Raw genomic sequence first — 20,523 nt, 5'->3', positions numbered from 1 at the left:
AAAAATTAGCTGGGCATGGTGGTGTGCACCTGTAGTCTGAGCTACTCCGGAGGCTGAGGCAGGAGAATTGCTTGAACCCAGAAGGCGGAAGTTGCAGTGAGCTGAGATCGTGCCATTGCACTCCAGCCTGGGTAACAACAGCGAAACTCCATCTCAAAAAAAACAAAAAACAAAAAACCTCTCTATTAAGTGTAAATATATCAACACATATAAAAATATTTATAATCATAATGATGCACAAAACTCTTAAAGTTCCTCTATAGAAGAAGAAAAACAAAATACAAATCTATTAATAGATATACAGCATAAAATAATGTTTAATATAAATAACAAACAAAAATAAAGAGGTATCGATTTTTAATTCAATTTTTCATACGATTATAACATATTGTTTTAAATTTAAGATTTTCTGGCTGGGTGAGCTGGTTCATGTCTATAATCCCAGCACTTTGGGAGGCCAAGGCAGGTGGATCATGAGGTCACGAGATAGAGACCAAACTGGCCAACATTGTGAATCAGAACAATTGCTTGAACCCATGAGGCAAAGGTTTCAGTGGGTTCGTCTCTACTAAAAATACAAAAATTAGCTTGGTATGGTGTCACAAACCTGTAGTCCCAGCTACTCAGGAGACTGAGGCAGGAGAATCATTGGAACCCAGGGGACAGAGTTTGCAGTGACCTGAGATCACGCCACTGCACTCCAGGCTGGCAACGTGTGAGACTCTGTCTCAAAAAAAAAAATTTTTTTTTCATGATAATTACAAAGATAATATTTATAGAATGTAAAGAAAAATGAAAAAATTAAGCATTTCACTACATAAAGTAAAAATAAAGGCAGTAAAACAGAAAATTAGAAAAAACGTATCTACAGGAAACACATAAAACAATAACACTAAAACTGTTAACAGTAACCACATTTCTTCTGGTTTTTCGTTTTGTTTTGTTTTGTTTTGTTTGTTTTGTTTGAGACGGAGTCTTGCTCTGTCACCACGCTGGAGTGCAATGGCGCAATCTCGGCTCACTGCAACCTCTGCCTTCTGGGTTCAAGCGATTCTTCCCCCTCAGCCTCCCGAGTAGCTGGGACTACAGGTGCGTGCCACCACGCCCAGCTAATTTTTGCGTTTTTGGTAGAGACGGGGTTTCATCATGGCCAGGATGGTCTCCATCTCTTGACCTCGTGATCCGCCCACCTCGGCCTCCCAAAGTGCTGGGATTACAGGCGTGAGCCACCGCGGCCGGCAGTAACCATATTCTCCGCGGCCGGCAGTAACCATGTGGTTTTTTTTTTTTTTTTTTTTTTTTCCCCGAACACACTGTGGCTTTATTATTAACAGATGCCAAAAGCACACGTCTCAGAACTGTGCTGGAGGCAGTGACCCAGAGGCGGCAGGACACCACGGCTCCTCCCTCTGGGGCAGAAAGGAGGGTGCGTGGGAAGTTCGAGGACAGCAGTGGGGTGGCAGAGAACAAAGCAGCATTCTCAATGGCAGACAGTGGCAGGAGGGGCCTGAGGCATGGGCAAGTCCACGAGTCCAGTGAGGCCGCAACTCACTTGAGGCGGTAGAGAACTTTGCGCTGCATGCGATGCTGGATCTCGCCCCGCCGCAGCATGAGCTGCAGCACCTTGAGGATGGCATGTTCCGGGTATTTCTGCTTGGTGAAGTCCTTGATAATGCTGTGCTCAGACACCTGGGAGCCAATGGCAAAGCGGCGCTTGAGCTGCTTCTCGATGCGGCTCAGCATCTCCTGGTCCTCCTGGCTGGTGAAGCCCTCCACCCCTGACAGGGTACCGGACAAGGCAGCATCCAACGTGGACACTTGGAAGAGCCGCAGGGCCTCCTCCACATCTGCCTCTGTGGCGAAGGGCTGCAGCTTCATCTTGCTGAGGGCTTCAGCGATTCGCACAATGGCCTCCAGCTGCCGCACAGTGATGGGGATGCTGGAGCGGCGGTCACTGTCCCTCTCGTGCTGACGGGCCCCGCTCCGCATGATGATGTAGCGGTTCTTCAGCTTCTCTGCGGCCTCTGCTGACAGCCGGGGGCCGCACCTCGCTCGGCAGTAGGCAATAAACTTCTTCAGCTTGGCCAGGTCGATCTCGCCCTCCACGGCCTGTGTCTGTGTCAGTGCACTTACGTGCAGAGTAATGACATGCTTGGCCAGCATCACATCCCTCTCCTCATTGTGCTCATCCTTGACAATGAAGATCATATCGAAGCGCGACAAGATGGTAGGCATGAAATCAATGTTGTCCTCCCCCTTCGTCTCATCCCAGCGGCCAAACACTGAGTTGGCAGCAGCCAGGACGGAGCAGCGAGAGTTCAGGGTGGTGGTGATCCCAGCCTTGGCAATAGAGATGGTCTGCTGCTCCATGGCTTCATGGATTGCCACACGGTCGTCTTCTCGCATCTTGTCAAACTCATCAATACAGACGACCCCACCATCAGCCAGGACCATGGCTCCACCTTCCATGATGAAATTCCGGGACGAAGGGTCCCTCATCACCGAGGCTGTCAGTCCGGCTGCACTGCTCCCTTTCCCAGACGTGTAAACCCCAATGGGAGAACACTTCTCCACAAACTTCAGAAGCTGGGACTTGGCTGTCCCAGGGTCCCCTAGCATCAGCAGGTTGATGTCTCCTCGGCGAGTAAGTCCATCAGGGAGCCTCTTTCGGGATCCCCCAAAGAGCAGGCAGGCAATGGCCTTCTTCATATCCGTGCCCCCAAAAATGGAGGGGGCGATGCTCTTGGAGATGACCTCATAGACATTGGGGAGGGCGGCCAGACCACGGAACTCCTCCTCCTCCTGCGGGCTCACGGCCCCAGCAAAGCTGCGGCCAGAGCCATCTGTGTCCACCTGGATGCCCAGGACACGGATATAGGAACTTCGGATGCCCACGCCCACGGAGTTTCGCTCTTGTTACCCAGGCTGGCGTGCAATGGTGCGATCTCGGCTCACCGCAACCTCCGCCTCCTGGGTTCAGGCAATTCTCCTGCCTCAGCCTCCTGAGTAGCTGGGATTACAGGCACGCGCCACCATGTCCAGCTAATTTTTGTATTTTTAGTAGAGACGGGGTTTCACCTTGTTGACCAGGATGGTCTCGATCTCTTGACCTCGTGATCCACCCACCTCAGCCTCCAAAGTGCTGGGATTACATCTTTTTTTTTTTTTGAGTCGGAGTTTCGCTCTTGTTACCCAGGCTGGAGTGCAAATCGCGCGATCTCGGCTCACCGCAACCTCCGTCTCCTGGGTTCAAGCAATTCTCCTGCCCCAGCCTCCCGAGTAGCTGGGATTACAGGCAGGCGGCACCATGCCCAGCTAACTTTTGTATTTTTAGTAGAGACGGGTTTCACTTTGTTGACCAGAATGGTCTCGATATCTTGACTTTGTGATCCACCCGCCTTGGCCTCCCAAAGTGCTGGGATTATAGGCATGAGCCACCGTGTGCGGCTGAAACCCTGTCTTAAAAATAAATAGATAGATAGATAGATAGATAGATAGATAGATAGATAGATAGATAAAATTATAAAAAGAAAAAATAAAATGACTGAATGGTTTAAGAAAATAGCATACTGGGCAGGGCGCGGTGGCTCACGCCTGTAATCCCAGCACTTTGGGAGGCCGAGGTGGGTGGATCACGAGCTCAAGAGATCGAGACCATCCTGGTCAACATGGTGAAACCCCGTCTCTACTAAAAATACAAAAATTAGCTGGGCATGATGGCACGTGCCTGTAGTCCCAGCTACTCAGGAGGGTGAAGCAGGAGAATTGCTTGAACCCAGGAGGTGGAGGTTGCGGTGAGCCGAGATCACACCATTGCACTCCAGCCTTGGTAACAAGAGCGAAACTTCGTCTCAAAAAAAAAAAAAAAAGAAAGAAAGAAAATAGCATACAATATGCTCCCTAGAAGTGACTCATTTTAGGCCAGAAACAGGGGCTTATCCTGTAATCTCAACACTTTGGGGCGCTGAGGCTGGAAGATCACTTGAAGTCAGAAGTTTGAGACCAGCTTGGACAATATGGCAAAACTCCATCTCTACTAAATAAATATACATACATATATATATGAAAATTAGGAGGGGGGTGGCACGTGCCTGTAATTGCAGCTATTCAACATGCTAGACACAGGAATCACTTGAACCTGTAAGGCAGAGGTTGCAGTGAGTGGAGATTGTGCCACCACTCCAGCCTGTATGACAGAGAAAGACTGTCTTAAAGAAAAAAAAATAGTTAGCATTGAGTCAAATAGGCTGAAAGTGACAGAATGGAAAAACTCTGTATTCCATGCAAATAGTAACCACAACTGTGTGAGATATTCGTAATCATATTACACATAATAAGCGATGTCTCAAGTACTAGCATGAAACAAAGATTGATATTATATAATAGTATAATGAGTCAATTTATCTACTTTTTTATATGTATATTTATATGTATTTACAACATTAGGGCTCCAAAATATGTAAAGCAAATACTCAGAAAAGTAAAGCAAAAAAATACCTAGCGACATAATAATTGTAGACATCAAGACCCCATTTTTTTTTTGAGATGGAGTCTCACTCTGTCACCCAGGCTGGAGTGCAATGGCACAATCTTGGCTCACTGCAACCTCTGCTTCCCAGGTTCAAGCAATTCTCCTGCCTCAGCCTCCTGTAGCTGGGATTATAGGCATGTGCCACTGTGCCCAGCTAATTTTTGTATTTTTAGTAGAGATGGGCTTTCACCATCTAGGCCAGGCTGGTCTCAAACTCCTGACCTCGTGATCCACCCACCTCAGCCTCCCAAAGTGCTGGGATTACAGGCGTGAGCCACCGCACCCGGTAGGACCCCATTTTTAATAATAGAAAATTCAGATAAAAGATCAATAAGAAAACAGAAAACTGTGCTTGCCTTGGCAGCACATACACTAAAATTGGAAAACAGAAAACTTAGACAAGATTATAAACTATATTAATTTTTTTTTTTTTGAGACGGAGTTTCCCTCTTGTTACCCAGGCTGGAGTGCAATGGTGTGATCTCGGCTCACTGCAACCTCCACCTCCTGGGTTCAGGCAATTCTCCTGCCTCAGACTCCTGAGTAGCTGGGATTACAGGCACGGGCCACCATACCCAGCTAATTTTTTGTATTTTTAGTAGAGACGGGGTTTCGCCTTGTTGACCAGGATGGTCTCTATCTCTTGAGCTTGTGATCCACCCGCCTCGGCCTCCCAAAGTGCTGGAATTATAGGCGTGAGCCACCGCGCCCGGCCAAGAGTAAATAATTTATAAATAAGAAAAGGTTTATTTGGCTCATAGTTCAGCAAACTGTACAAGAATTGTGTGCCAGCATCTGCCTCTGGTGGAAGATCTCAGTAAGTTTCCACAATGGTGGAAGACCAAGAATAACTGGACATATCACATGGTAAGAGACAGAGCAACCGTGACGGGAAGGAGCCAGGTTCTTTTAATGAGCCAGCTCTCATCTGAATTAACAGAGTATACATTTTTTGATGCCCGAGATGATTGTACAAAGCCATTCATGAGAAATTCAACCCCATGATCCAAATATCTCCCACCAGGTTCCACATCCAACACTGAGGATTACTTTTCAGCATGAGATTTTGAAGAACATAAACACCAAAACCCTATCACGGACCTACTAGGCTTAACAGACATGTACAAAATTTTTCAGTCAAAATCAAGAGAATACACCATATTTTTATTTGCACCTTGTGTGTTCTGTTAGAACACATAACAAATGTTATTAAAGAATCCTCGCGGACGGCACAGTGGCTCATGCCTGTAATCCTAGCACTTTGGGAGTCTGAGGCGGGTGGATCACAAGGTCTGAAGTTCAAGACTAGCCTGGCCAAGATGTTGAAACCTTGTCTCTACTAAAAATACAAAAATTAGCTGGGCGCGGTGGCATGTGCCTGTAATCCCAGCTACTCAGGAGGCTGAGGCAAGAGAATTGCTTGAACCTGGAAGGCAGAGGTTGCAGTGAGTTGAGATCGCATCATTGCACTCCAGCCTGGGTGACAGAGTGAGACTCTGTCTCAAAAAAAAGAAAAAAGAATACTGGCTGGGTGAAGTGGCTCATGCCTATAATCCCAACACTTTGGGAGACCAAGGTGGGAGGATCACTTGGGGCCAGAAGTCTGAGACCAGGCTGGGCAACAAAGTGAGACCCTGTCTCTACAAACAATCAAAAAATTAGCCAGACATAGTAGTGCATGTCTGTAGTCCAAGCTACTCGGGAGGCTGAAGTGAAAGGACCGCTTGAGCCCAGAAGGTTGAGACTGCATTGAGCCAAAATCATGCTACTGCATTTCAGGCTGGGTGACAAAGTAAAATACTGTGTCAAAACAATGAAAACAACACATATATTTAAGAAGACAAAAATTATACACTCTGTGTTTTCTCACCAAAATTGAATGCAACTAGGAATTAAAAGCAAAAGTAAAACTGGCAAATCCAAAAATATGTAAAAATAAAACACATTCAGGCCAGGCACGGTGGCTCACTCTTGTAATCCCAGCACTTTGGAAGGCGCAGGCGGGTGGATCACTATGTCAGGAGTTTGGGACCGGCCTGACCAACATGGAGAAACCCCGTCTCTACTAAAAATACAAAATTAGCCAGGTGTGTGGCACATGCCTGTAATCCCAGCTACTTGGGAGGCTGAGGCAGGAGAATCACTTGAACATGGGAGGCAGAGGTTGCAGTGAGCCAAGAAAGCACCACTGCACTTCGGCCTGGGCAACAAGAGCAAAACTCCATCTCAAAAATAAATAAATAAATAAAATAATAATAAATAAAACACACTCTTCCACATGTTCTTGCTCAAGGTTAAAAACATTCACCTTTTCAAAGATGTCAATACAACCAACAGTGGCAAACAAATTCAATATAATCTAAATAGAAATTCCGATAGCAGGCTGGGCACAGTGGCTCACGCCTATAAGCCCAGCACTTTGGGAGGCCGAGGCGGACAGATAATCTGAGGTCAGGAGTTGGAGACCAGCGAGACCAACATGGAGAAACCCCAGCTCTATTAAAAATACAAAATTAGGCTTGAGGTTGGGAGTTCAAAACCAGTCTGACCAACATGGAGATACTCCGTCTCTGCTAAAAATACAAAAAAAGTTAGCCAGGCATGGTGGTGCGTGACTGTAATCCCAGTTACTCGGGAGGCTGAAGTAGGAGACTCGCTTGAACCTGTGAGGAAGAGGTTGCAGTGAGCCAAGATTGTACCATTGCACTCCAACCTAGGCAATGAGGGAAATTCCATCTGAAAAAAAATTGATTATAAACTATAGCCAAACACCCATGAACAAGAACAGAAGCATTATGTTTCCTAATTTAAAAACATAATAGGGGAGGCACAGTAGCTCACACCTATAATCCCAGAACTTTGGGAGGCCAAGGCAGGTGGATCTTGAGGTCAGGAGTTTGAGACCAGTCTGCCCAAAATATGAAAAATTAGACGGACATGGGAGTGGGCACCTGTAATCCCAGCTACTCAGGAGGCTGAGGCAGGAGAATCACTTGAACCCAGGAGGCGGAGGTTGCCGTGAACCAAGATCACGTCATTGCACTCCAGCACAGCTGACACTGTGAGACTCCGTCTCAAAAAACCAAACAAACAAAATATAATAAAAGCTACAATAACAAAAACAATATGGTACTGACACAAAGACAGATCAACAGATGAAAAAACAAAATAGAGAGTACAGAAATTAACTCTTCTGTATAGGATCAAATGATCTTCCATACAGCTGCTGTAAGGACACCATAGAAAAAAAAGATAATCGGGCTGGGTGCGGTGGCTTACGCCTGTAATCCCAGCACTTTGGAAGGCCGAGGTGGGTGGATCACGAGGTCAACAGATCGAGACCATCCTGGTCAACAAGGTGAAACACCATCTTTACTAAAAATACAAAAATTAGCTGGGCATGGTGGTGCGTGCCTGTAGTCCCAGCTACTTGGGAGGCTGAGGCAAGAGAATTGCTCGAACCCAGGAGGTGGAGGTTGCAGTGAGTCGAGATCACGCCATTGCACTCCTGGGTAATAAGAGCAAAACTCCATCTCAAAAAATAAAAAAAAAGATAATCTCTTCCAAACATAATGTTGAAAACTAGATATCAACACAAATAAAATGAAGTTGGATTATTTTTTTGAACTACATATGAAAGATAATATTTTAAATAAAATGCACAGAAATAAAATAAAGGGGGAGGATGGCACAATGGCTCATGCCTGTAATCCCAGCACTTTGGGAGGCCCAGGTGGGCAGATCCCCTGAGGTCAAGTTTGAGACCAGCTTGAGCAATATGGAGAAACACTGTCTCTGCTAAAAATACAAAACTGGCTAGCCATGGTGGCACATGCCTGTTAATTACAGCTGTAATGGTTACTGTCGAGTTTAAAATGAGGAAACTGAGGCCAGTATAAGAACAATCAGATGCCAATTTATTTATCTCCTGTGAGGTTCTGTGGTCCTAAGGAAAGGGGGCCAGAGAAGTCGCGCTTGACTTCTCAGGGCAGGGGGTTTTACGGGGGTTAGAGGGGGGCTGGCCTAGGATGCATGGGGTGGGCTGCCATTGGGTAAGGCTTGGCGGGATTTCTTCAATTTCGCGGGTTCAGATGTATAGTTTAGTGCTGAGGTTCAAAAGCATAGAATATAGACCTGGGGGCAGAATGCAGAAGTGGGAGAGGGGAGCCCGAATGGAGGAGCAGTTGCTGAGTAATGTGTTCTGCCTGTTAAACTGTTATGAGGCATAGACAGGGGTGGATGTTGTTCATCTGGCTGTTAGCAGGACTATCGGCCTTACACCAGCTACTTGGGAGGCTGAGGCAGGAGAATGGCTTGAACCCAGGGGATAGAGGTTGTGGTGAGTCGAGATCGTGCCATTGCACTCCAGCCTGGATAACAACAGCGAAACTCGGTCTCAAGAAAAAAAAAAAAGAATATATAAACAACTTGTAAAACTGAACAATAAAGTTGAACAACTGTATTTAGAAATGAACAAATATGGCCAGGCGCGGTGGCTCAAGCCTGTAATTCCAGCACTTTGGGAGGCCGAGGTGGGCAAATCATGAGGTCAAGAGTTCAAGTCCATCCTGGCCAACATGGTGAAACCCCATCTCTACTAAAAAATACAAAAATTAGCTGGGCGTGGTGGCATGCACCTGTAGTCCCAGCTACCAGGGAGGTTGAGGCAAGAGAATTGCTTGAACCCAGGAGGCGGAGATTGCAGTGAGCCGAGATTGCGCCACTGTACTCCTTCCACCCAGCCTGGCGCCTGGCGACAGAGCAAGATTCTGTCTCAAAAAAAAAAAAAAATCAAATGGACAAACATTTGAATTAAATGTTCCTAAAAAAAAAAATGCACAAATGGAAAAAAACATTTGAAAGGAAATGCAGCTAGGTGCGGTGGCTCACGCTTGTAATCCCAGCATTTTGAGAGGTTGAGATGGCTGGATTACTTGAGGTCAGGAGTTCGAGACCAGTCTTGCCAACATGGTGAAACCCCGTCTCTACTAAAAATATAGAATTTGGCTGGGTGTGGTAGCGTGTGCTGGTAATCCAAGCTACTCAGGAGACTGAGGCAGAATTGCTTAACCTGGGAGGCAGAGTTTGCAGTGAGCCAAGAACACACCACTGCACTCCAGCCTAGGCAACACAAAGAGAATTGCAAATTATCTAAAATTATAATATGTAAGTAAAACCAAAAGAGACAATGAACTGTTGTTAAGAAACCTACATTGGGAGCCGCGGTGGCTCTGGCCTGTTGTCCTGGCGCTTGAGGAGGTAAGGCTATGAGTTCAAGGCCAACCTGAGCAACATAAGAAGCTCTCATTCAAACAAATAAAAAGAAAAACAAAATTAAAAAAAAAAGAAGCTCTCATTCATTAACAAAAAAAAAAAGGGCCAGGAGTGGTGGCTCAAGCCTGTAATCCCAGCGCCTTGGGAGTCCGAAGTAGGCAGATCATGAGGTCAAGAGATCGAGACCATCCTGGTCAACATGGTAAAACCCTGTCTCTACTAAAAATACAAAAAATTAGCTGGGTATGGTGGCGTGCACCTGTAGTCCCAGCTACTCGGGAGGCTGAGGCAGGAGAATTGCCTAAACCTAGGAGGCGGAGGTTGCAGTGAGACGAGATCGAGCCATTGTACTCCAGCCTGGGTAATGAGAGCAAAACTCCGTCTCAAAAAAAAAAAAAAAGAATAAAAGCTAATTTTCAGGGGGAAAATTCAAGACAGCTTCAGAAATGTGCTTAAAATGGAGCCCAGTGCTAATAGCCAAGACAATGAGGAAAAGGTATTGATGGCATTTCAGAGACCTTTGCAGCAGCCCTTGCAGTAAGAGGCCCTGAGGCCCAGGACAGAAGAACGATTTCCAAGGCCAGCCCCATGGCCTGCTGCTGTGTGCAGCCTCAGGACAGTGCTGCCTGCATCCCCGCAGCTCCAGCTCCAGGTCCAGCCATGGCTGAAAGATGCACAGGTACAGTTTTTATCACTGCTTCAAAGAGTGCAAGCTCCAAGCCTTGGTGGCTTCCACATAGTGTTAAGCCAGCAGGTACACAGAGCACAGGATTAGAGACTTGAAAGCCTTCACCAATACTCCAGAGAATGTACGAAAACATTTGGGTGTCCAGACAGAAGCTTTTCCAAGAAGCAGAGCCTCGTTAGAAATCTCTATTAGGAAAGTACAGAAGGAGAATATAGGGTTGAGCCCCACACAGGGAGGCACCATTCTCCAGACTCCAGCTTCATAGACCTACCTATGTGCGTAGACCTACCTACTGTGCATTCTCAGTGTTGAAAAGCTGCAGGCACTTAACACCAGCTCAGCACATGAGGGCAGCTGTCGGGGATAAACCTGCAAAGCCACAGGTGCAGAGCTGCTGAAGGCCTTGGGAGCCCAGCCATCACACCACCCTGTGCTCTGGATGTGGAACATAGATTCAGGAAAGACGGTTTTGGAGCTGTAGTATTAGATAACTGGCCTGCTGGGTTTTTGACTTGCATGGGGTCGATAAATCCCATCTGTGTTTTGTGCTTCTTTCTGGCAAATTTCTTTCTCTTGGCTGGGAATGCTAACGCAATGCCTGTCCAATCGCTGTACCTTGTAAGTAGTTAACTCGCTTTGTATTTCAGAGGCTCAGGGGCAGAGAAGACTGCTGCCTTGTCTCTGATGGGACTTTGGGTTTCGAACATTTGAGTAAATGCTGGAATGAGTTAAGACATTGGGGGACTGCAGAGAAGGCCTTGTTTTATTTTGCAATGTGAGGAGGACATGAGATTTGGTGGGCCAAGGGAAGAATAATATGATTCGGCTCCGTGTCCCTGCCAGAACTCATATGAAATTGTAATACAGGGTATGTTAAAGGAAGCGGTTGCTGGAAGGTGATTTAATCATGGTGGACGGTGGCGTTTGGAAGTGAGGGTGTGGGGCACAAATGGTTAACACTATCTTCTTAATGCTGTCTGGGTGATAGTGAATTCCCATGATAAATGAATACTGACCTTCTGGCTTTTGAACTTACATTGGGCCTGTTTCTCCTTGTGTTACTTTAATGGAATTTTTTTTCCCATTGGACTGCACATTTTGCCTTAGCAAGCTTGCTCATGCGTGTACCATCATTGTATCTTGAAAGACAAGACCTCCCTTTTAAATTCAGGGATTCACAGGCAGAAGGGACTGTAGCCTTGTTTTGGATGAGACTTTGAACTTTTTACATTTAAATTACTGTTGAAATGAGTTCAGATTTTTGGAAACATTTGAAAATACTTGTTTGTATTTTGTTCTCTGAGGACATGAGATTCAGAGTGTCAGGGTCAGAATAATATGATTTGTCGTGTTTCCCAACCAAAACTCATGTGGAATTGTATTCCCAAACATTGAAGGTGGGGTCTGGTAGGAGGTTATTCAATCATGGACTGGAGGTTGCTGAGCTACAGAAAATGAGTGCTGTGAAGTGAAGCTCTGAGCTGTCTTCAAGGGATTTTCACCATTGTCTCAGCAATCCACACTCAGCTTCTTTTCATGCAAATATCTGAAGTCTGCATGAATTTTTCCCCTGAAATGGGCTTTTCTTCTTTTAGCACATTGCCAGGCTGCAACAAAGGTAGCTGAAACTGTAGAAGCAGGTTCAGAAGTGGCTAACAGCCAGAGGTTGGAGAGTTTGGAGGCCTTGGAAGAAGACAGGAAGATAAGAAAAAGTTTAGTCCATTGTAGAGACTTGCTAAATAGTTATAATTAAAAGGATTATAGACAGAAGGACAGTGAAGGCCGGGCTTAGATCTCAGATAAAAATGAGGAACTTACTGAAAACAAGAGCCAACGTTACTTTTGTTTTGCCTTAGGAGAGAACGTGGCTGCACAGTGCCCCTGCCCTGGAGACTGTAAAACTTTGAACTTAAGGGTGATGATTTAGGTTGTATTTGGTGGAATGAACATCTATGCACCAAAGCTTAAGAGGTGTCCTGTTTGTGTCAAAGATTCTGTGGTCTTATGTGTGACCAAATAAATAACCTCAAGTTGAAACTTCTATTTAAATGAGAATCAGAGCTTAAAAGTTTGCACAATTTGCAGCCTGGCCAAATGGTCAAAGAGAAAAGCTGATTTTCAGTGTAAAATTTCAGTAAGAGTTCAAAAATTTGCATACAATGGAGCCCAGTGCTGATAGTCAAGATAATGGGAAAAGGGCCTTGAAGGCATTTCAGACACCTTTACAGCAGCCCTTGCTGTCACAGGCCCTGGAACCTAGGAGAGAATAAATGGCTTTTTGAGCCAGTCCCATGGCCCCGCTTCTATGAGCAGCCTCAGGACACTGCTGCCTGCATACCTGCAGCTCCTGCTCCAGCCATCGATGAAAGATACACAGGTACAGCATAGGTCACTGCTTCAGACGATGCAAGCTCCAAGCCTTGATGGCTTCCATATGTGTTAAGCCAGCAGGTGCACAAAGCAGGAGACTAGAGGCTTAGGAGTCTTCATCTAGACTCCAGAGGAGTAAAACATGGGTGTTCTGGCAGAAGCTTTTTTTTTTTTTAAGACGGAGTTTCGCTCTTGTTACCCAGGCTGGAGAGCAATGGTGCAATCTCGGCTCACAGCAACCTCTGCCTCCTGGGTTCAGGCAATTCTCCTGCCTCAGCCTCCTGAGTAGCTGGGATTACAAGCACGCACCACCATGCCCAGCTAATTTTTTGTATTTTTAGTAGAGACAGGGTTTCACCATGTTGACCAGGATGGTCTCGATCTCTTGACCTCGTGATCCACCTGCCTGGGCCTCCCAAAGTGCTGGGATTACAGGCGTGAGCCACCACTCCTGGCCGGCAAAAGCTTTTTGAAGAGGCAGAGCCTCATAGAAAATCTTTACTAGGTCAGTACAGAAGAAACATATAGGGTTGGAGCCTCCACAGAGGGAGGCACCTTTCTCCAGACCCCAGATTTATGGAACCAATAGCTTGCACTATGAGTTTTAAAAAGCTACAGGCACTCAACACCAGCCCAGTTTATGAGGGCGGCTTTGTGGGATAAACCCTGCAAAGCCACAGGTGCAGAGCTGCTGCAGGCCTCCGGAGCCCAGCCATCACACCACCCTGTGCTCAGAATGTGGGACATTCTTGTACAATTATTTTACCTTGTAAGTAGCTAACTTGCTTTGTATTTCAGAGGCTCAGGGACAGAGACTGCAGCCTGTGTCAGATGAGACTTTGGGCTTTGGATATTTGAGTAAATGCGGGAGTGAGTTAGGATATTGAGGGACTGTAAAGAAGGCATTATTGTATTTTGCAGTGTGAGAAGGACATGAGATTAGGGGGGCCAGGGACAGAATAATATAATTCGGCTCTGTGTCCCTACCAAAACTCATGTGGAGTTGTAATGGGCAATGTTAAAAGTGGGGCTCAGTGGAAGGATTTAATCCTGGTGAACAGTGGGGGTTAGAAGTGAGGCTGTTGGGAGTTTGGGGGGTTATGTTGGGGGTGGGAGTGAAAGATGGGGCTGGGCAGCAGATCTTTCACAAGTGGTTATACACTATCTCCTTCATGTTGTCTGTGTCATAGGGAGTTCTTGTGATGAACGAATCCTGTGCGGCTGGGTTTTCAACTTGTGTCGGGCCTGTGTCCCAATTGTCTTTTTTTTTTGGAAAATTTCTTTCCATCAGACTGAGAAAGCTTATCCAATGCCTGTAACATAATTTTATCTTGAAAGAAAAGAACTTCCTTTTAAATTTAGGGACCCATAAGCAGAAGTGACTGTACCCTTGTCTTGGATGAGACTAGAAACTTTTTACATTTGCGTTACAACTGGAATGGCTTAAGAATTTTGGAACCTTTTGAAACAGCTTATTTGGATTTTCCTCTGTGAGGGGGACATGAGATTTGGATGTTTCAGAGTCAAAATAATATGGTTTTGCTGTATTTCCATAACAAGCTCATGTGGAATTATATTCCTGAGTGTTGGATGTGGGGCCTGGTGGGAGGTGATTTAATCAAGAATGGGAGGTTGGTAGGGGTGGAAGGAAAAGGTTTGGGTAGGGTGGCAAAGAGTAGGTTGGCAGTAAGGTGCTGAGAGGGTGATGGGTAGTAGGAAGGGGGAGAAACCTGCTGTAAAGGCAGAGGCTCGTTTAGAACCTCTACTAGGGCAGTGCACCTGTGGCCTTTCAGCGTTCAGCCCCGTGGCTGCTCTCATTGACTGGGCTGGTGATGAAGGCCTGTAACTTCTCCACCCTGAGGATGTGAGCTGTTGGTGGGTTTATGTTTCTGCAGTCTAGAGGTTTGTGACCTCCTATGTGGAAGCAGCAAGCCCGTATTTTTTTCTTCACGGCCCTAGTAAAGGCTTTCCAAAAGACTCTGCCTCTGCAGCAGGCTTCTACCTGGTAATAGATGAGTTCAGCCTGTGGTGGATGGTGGAGTTGTCGTGGGGTGGGGGTTGGTTGGGGGTGGATCTTTCACCAATGGTTAAGCACATCTTCCCCCGATACTGAGTTCTCCTGAGATCTGGTTGTATCACAGGGTATGGCACTCCTTTTCTCTCTGTCTTGCTTCTGCTTCTGCCGTGTGAAACATCCTGTTGCCGCCTGGTCTTCTGGTGTGATTGGGAGGCTTCCTGAGTCCTCTCAGAAGCAGAATTTCTTTCCAGCCTGCCGAACCCTCAGCCAGTTCAACCTCATCTCTTTATGATCATACAGAAAATGAGTGCTGAGAAGTGAAGCTTTCGAAATGCCTTCAAGGGATTTTTATTTACTGTCTCGGCAACCAACACTCAGCTTCTTTTTATGTGAATATCTGAAGCCTTTGTTAATTTTCTCCCTGAAAATGGACTTTTCTTCTTTTACCACACTTCCAGTCTGCAACAGAGATAGCTGAAAATGTAGAAGCAGCTGAAGAAGAGGGTAAGGCCGGAGCTTGGAGAGTTTGGAGGGCTTGGAAGAAGACAGGAAGATGAGGACAGTTTGGACTATCGTAGAGACTTGTTGAATAGTTATAATTAAAAGGGTGACAGAAGCATGGACAGTGAAGGCCAGACTTGGAAGATCTCAGATGAAAATGAGAAACCAACTGGGAACAGCAGTCAGGGTTACTTTTGTTTTGCCTTAGCAAAGAATGTGGCTGCATGGTGCCCCTGCCCTGGAGACCTGTGAAACTTTGAACTTGAGGGTAATGATTTAGTGTGTATCTGGTGAAATGAACCTCTAGGCAGTAAAGCTCAAGAGGTGTCCTCTCTGTTGAACAGCCTGTGGTCTTATGTGTAACAAAATAAATGACCTCAAGTTAAAAGTTCTATTAAATGAGAAGCAGAGTTTAAAAGTTTGGACAATTTGCAGCCTGGCCAAAAAGTATAGCTGACTTTCAGTAGAAAAATTCATGAATACTTCAGAATTTTGCATAAAATGCAGCCCAGTGCGAACAGCCATAATAAGCGAAAAGACCTGGAAGGCATTTGAGAGACATTTGCCCCAGGGCTTGCTGTGACAGGCCCTGAAACCTAGGACTGAATAATAAAGAATGGTTTTCTGGGCCAGCCCCATGGCCCCTGCACAGGTACAGCTTGGGTCACTGCTCCAGACAGTGCACGCTCCAAGTCTTGGAGGATTCCACATAGTGTTCTGGCTCAGCAGGTACACAGAGCAAAAGCCTAGAGACCTGGGATTCTTCATTGAGATTCCAGGGCTCCAGAGTATGTACGGAAAAGCCTGGGTGTCCAGACAGTTTTTCCAGGAGGCAGAGCCTCTTGGGTAACCTTTACTAGGGCAGTACAGAAAAAACATATAGGATTGGAGCCCCCACACAGGGAGGCACCATTCTTTAGACCCTGGCTTCATAGACCCAGCTTGCACTTTCAGTGTGGAAAAGCTACAGGCTCTTAACACCAGCCCAGCCCATGAGGGCAGCTGTGGGGGATAAACCCTACAAATCCACAGGTGCAGAGCTACCTAAGGCCTTGGGGGTCCAGCCATCCCACCACCCTGTGATCTGGATGTGGAACATAGATTCAAAAAAAGTGATTTTGGAGCTGTAAGATTGAATGTCTGGCCTGCTGGGTTTTTGACTTGCATGGGTCTGTAAGTCCCATCTGTGTTTTGTGCTTCTTTCTGGCAGTTTTCTTCCTCTTGGCTGGGATGCTAACCCAACGCCTGTCCAGTCGCTGTACCTTGTAAGTAGCTGACTTGCTTTGTATTTCAGTGGCTCAGGGGCAGAAGGCACTGCAAGTTTTTCTCTCAGATGGGACTTTGGGCTTTGCGCATTTGGGTTGATGCAGAATGAGTTAAGACTTTGGAAGATTGTAGAGAAGGCATCATTGTATTTTGCAGTGTGAGAAAAACATGAGATTTGGGGGAGGAGCAAGGGCAAAATAATATGATATGGCTCTGTCTTTACCAAATGTGAGGTGGAATTGTTATGGGATATGTTAAAATGGGGCCTGGTGGAAGGTAATTTAAACATGATGAAGAGTGGGGGTTAAAGGCAGGGAGGGGTGTCAAGAGAATCGAGGAGGTTGTATTGGGGGTGGGGTTAAAAGATGAGTTTTGGGGGTGGATCCTTTGCAAATGGTTAAATATTATATCTTCTTTTGTTTGTTTGTTTAAACATTATATCTTTAACGCTGTCCCCGTGATAGTGAGTTCTTTTGAATATCTTGGAGCTTTAATATTGAGTGAATACTATTTGGTTGGGTTTTGGATTTGCATTGGGCACATGGTCCCATTTGCATTATTTTTCTGGGAAATTCTTGCCTTTACATTGAGAAAGCTTATACAATGCCTGCACGTACCATCATTGTATCTTGAAGGAAAACAACTCCCTTTTAAATTCAGGGACTCAGAGGCAGAAGGGACCGTAACCTTGTCTCAGATGAGACTTTGAACTTTTTACGTTTGGAATGAGTTAAGACTTTTGGAAACTTTTAAGAAGGCATGATTGTATTTTGCTGTGTGAGAAGGACATGAGATTTTGGGGGATCAGGGTCAGAACAATAAGGTCCCTATGAAAAGTCATGTGGAGGCCGGGTGCGGTGGCTCAAGCCTGTAATCCCAGCGGTTTGGGAGGGCCGAGGCGGGTAGATCACGAGGTCAACAGATCGAGACCATCCTGGTCAACATGGTGAAACCCCGTCTCTACTAATACAAAAATTAGCTGGGCATGGTGGTGCGTGCCTGTAGTCCTAGCTACTCAGGAGGCTGAGGCAGGAGAATTGCCTGAACCCAGGAGGCGGAGGTTGCGGTGAGCCGAGATCGCGCCATTGCACTCCAGCCTGGGTAACAAGAGTGAAACTCCGTCTCAAAAAAAAAAAAAAAAGAAAAGTCATGTGGAATTGTAATCCCAAATATTGAAGGTGGGCATGGGGGAAGTAATTTAATCATGGTGGTGACGGAAGAAAAATATGGTGGGTGGGAGGGGCATAGTAGTTTGTCAGTAGGGTAGTGGGAGGATGGGGGATACTGGAAAGGGGGAGTAACCGGTTGCGGAGGCAGAGGCTTATGGAAAACCTATGCTGGGGCAGTGTACCTGTGGCTTTGCAGTGTTTAGCCTCTGTGGCTGCTTTCATGGGCTGGACTGGTGTTGAGAGCCTGCAGCTTTTCCTCATGAGGGTGTAAGCTATTGGTGGGTCTATGAATCTGGGGTTTGGAGGTTGGCGGCCCCTGTGTGGGAGCTCCAAGCCCGTATTTTCCTTCAGCAGTTCTCTAGTAATGACTTTTCAAGAGGCTCTGACTCTGTAGCAGGCTTCTGCCTAAAAGCAGTGGGAGTTGGGGCTGGCGGCAGATCCTTCTCCAGTGGCTAAGCAACAACTTCTTGATGCTGACCTTGTGTGCAAATCTGGTTGAGCAACAGCCCGTAACACCTCTTTTCTCTCTCCGTCTTGCTCCTCCTTCTGCTGTATGAGACATCTCATTGCCATTGACATTGTGGTATGATTGGAAGGCTCACTGAGTTCTCCCAGATGCAGAAGCCACAATGCTTCCTTACAGCCTGCAGAATCATGAGCAAATTATACTCCTTTTCTTTATGATCATAAGGAAAACTCATAAAATGTCTTCGAAACGTTTTCCCTATTGTCTTGGCAATCAGCACTCAGCTTCTTTTCATTCAAGTATCTGAAGTTTTCTTGAATTTTCCCCCTGAAAATGGACTTGTCTTCTTCTTTTTTTTTTTTTTTTTGAGACGGAGTTTCCCTCTTGTTACCCAGGCTGGAGTGCAATGGCACGATCTCGGCTCACCGCAACCTCCGCCTCCTGGGTTCAGGCAATTCTCCCACCTCAGCCTCCTGAGTAGCTGGGATTACAGGCACACGCCACCATGCCCAGCTAATTTTTTGTATTTTTAGTAGAGACAGGGTTTCACCATGTTGACCAGGATGGTCTCCATCTCTTGACCTCGTGATCCACCCGCCTTGGCCTCCCGAAGTGCTGGGATTACAGGCGTGAGCCACCAGGCCCAGCTAATTTTTTGTATTTTTAGTAGAGACGGGGTTTCACCATGTTGACCAGGATGGTCTCCATCTCTTGACCTCGTGATCCACCTGCCTTGGCCTCCCGAAGTGCTGGGATTACAGGCGTGAGCCACCGCGCCCGGCCCAGACTTGTCTTCTTTTACCACATTGCCAGGCTGCAACAAAGATAGCTGAAAAGGTAGAAGCAGGTTCAGAAGGAAATAGCAGGCAGAGGTTGAGACAGTTTGGAGGGTTTCAAAGACAGGAAGATGAGGAAACGTTTAAATAGTTGTGATCAGAAGGCTGACAGAAGGATGGACAGTGAAGGCCAGACTTAGGGGGTCTGGTGATGAAAATGAGGAACTTACTGGGAACACTAACTAGCCAAGCTTACTTTTATTTTGCTGTAGCAAAGAATGAGGCTGCATGGTAACCCTGCCCAGAAGATCTGTGAAACTTTGAACTTGAGGGTGATGATTTAGCAGGTATCTGGTAGAATGAACTTCCAGGCAGCATGGCTCAGGAGGTGTCCTGTCTGCATTGATTAGCCTGTGCTCTTACGTGTGACCGAGGAAATGACCCCTGGTTGGGACTTAAATTTAAATGAGAAACAGAACTCAAAGTGTGGAAAATTTGCAGCCTGGACAAATTGTCAAAAAGAAAAGCTGATTTTCAGGGGGGAATTTAGGAAAGCTTCATAAATTTGCATAAAAAGGAGTCCAATGCTAATAGCCAAGAGGTTAGGGAAAAGGCCTTGAAGGCATTATAGAGACCTTTGCAGTAGCCCTTACAGTCACAAGCGCGGGGTAGGGGGGGCGCCTAGGAGAGAAGAACGGTTTCCTGGGCCAGTCCCATGACCGCGCTCTATGTGTAGCCTCAGGAAACTGCTGTCTGCATCTCTGCATCCCCAACTTCAGCTGCAGCCATGGCTGAAAGATGCACAGGTAGAGCTTGGGTCACTGCTTCACAGTACAGGCTAGAAGCCTCGGTAACTTCCTCATGGTGTTAAGCCACTGGGTGGACAAAGCATGAGACCAGAGGCTTGGGAGCCTCTGTATAGATTTTGGAAGATGTATGAAAATGCCTGAGTGTCCAGGGAAAATTATGCCAAAAAGGCAAAGCCTCATAAGAAACCTCAACTAGGGCTGTGTAGAAGAAAATACGGGGTGGCAGCCCCTACACTGAAGGCCACCATCATATAGACCCCAAATTTGTAGATCCCCCAACAGCTTGTACCCTCAGTGGGGAAAAGCTACTGGCACTCAACATCAGCCCAGCCCATGAGGACAGCCATGGGGAATAAACCCTGCAAAGCCACAGGTGCGGAGCTGCCCAAGGCCTTGGGAGCCCAGCCCTCACAACCCTGTGCCCTGGTGTGGAACAAAGTTTCAAAAAGGGTGATTTTGGAGCCATAGGATTGAATGACTGGCCTTCTGGGTTTGAAGTTTCATGGGGCTTGTAAGTCCTATCTTTGTGTTTTGTTCTTCTTTCTGGCAAAATGTTTCCTTTTGCCAGAAAGGAATGTTTACCCATTGCCTGTACAAGCATTGCACCTTGGAAGTAGGTGCCTTAACCTGCTTTCTATTTCATTGATTCATGGGCC

General features: G+C 46.4%; 1 protein-coding gene across 1 annotated transcript; it reads right to left on the bottom strand.

Moving 5' to 3' along the window:
- Nucleotides 1-1,273: 1,273 nt before the first annotated feature.
- On the bottom strand, nt 1,274-18,395 carry LOC100393780 (DNA replication licensing factor MCM5). Its single transcript, XM_078359596.1, is given in 8 exon segments — nt 1,274-1,944; nt 1,947-1,979; nt 1,981-2,912; nt 10,324-10,469; nt 10,783-10,928; nt 15,328-15,461; nt 17,999-18,174; nt 18,295-18,395. Coding segments are annotated over 8 exon segments (2,064 nt in total). The 3' UTR covers nt 1,274-1,548.
- Nucleotides 18,396-20,523: the final 2,128 nt, after the last annotated feature.

This window comes from Callithrix jacchus, chromosome 22, assembly GCF_049354715.1.
Source record: "Callithrix jacchus isolate 240 chromosome 22, calJac240_pri, whole genome shotgun sequence".
Lineage (NCBI taxonomy): Eukaryota > Metazoa > Chordata > Mammalia > Primates > Cebidae > Callithrix > Callithrix jacchus.
This window is presented reverse-complemented; position numbering and strand designations above follow the sequence as displayed.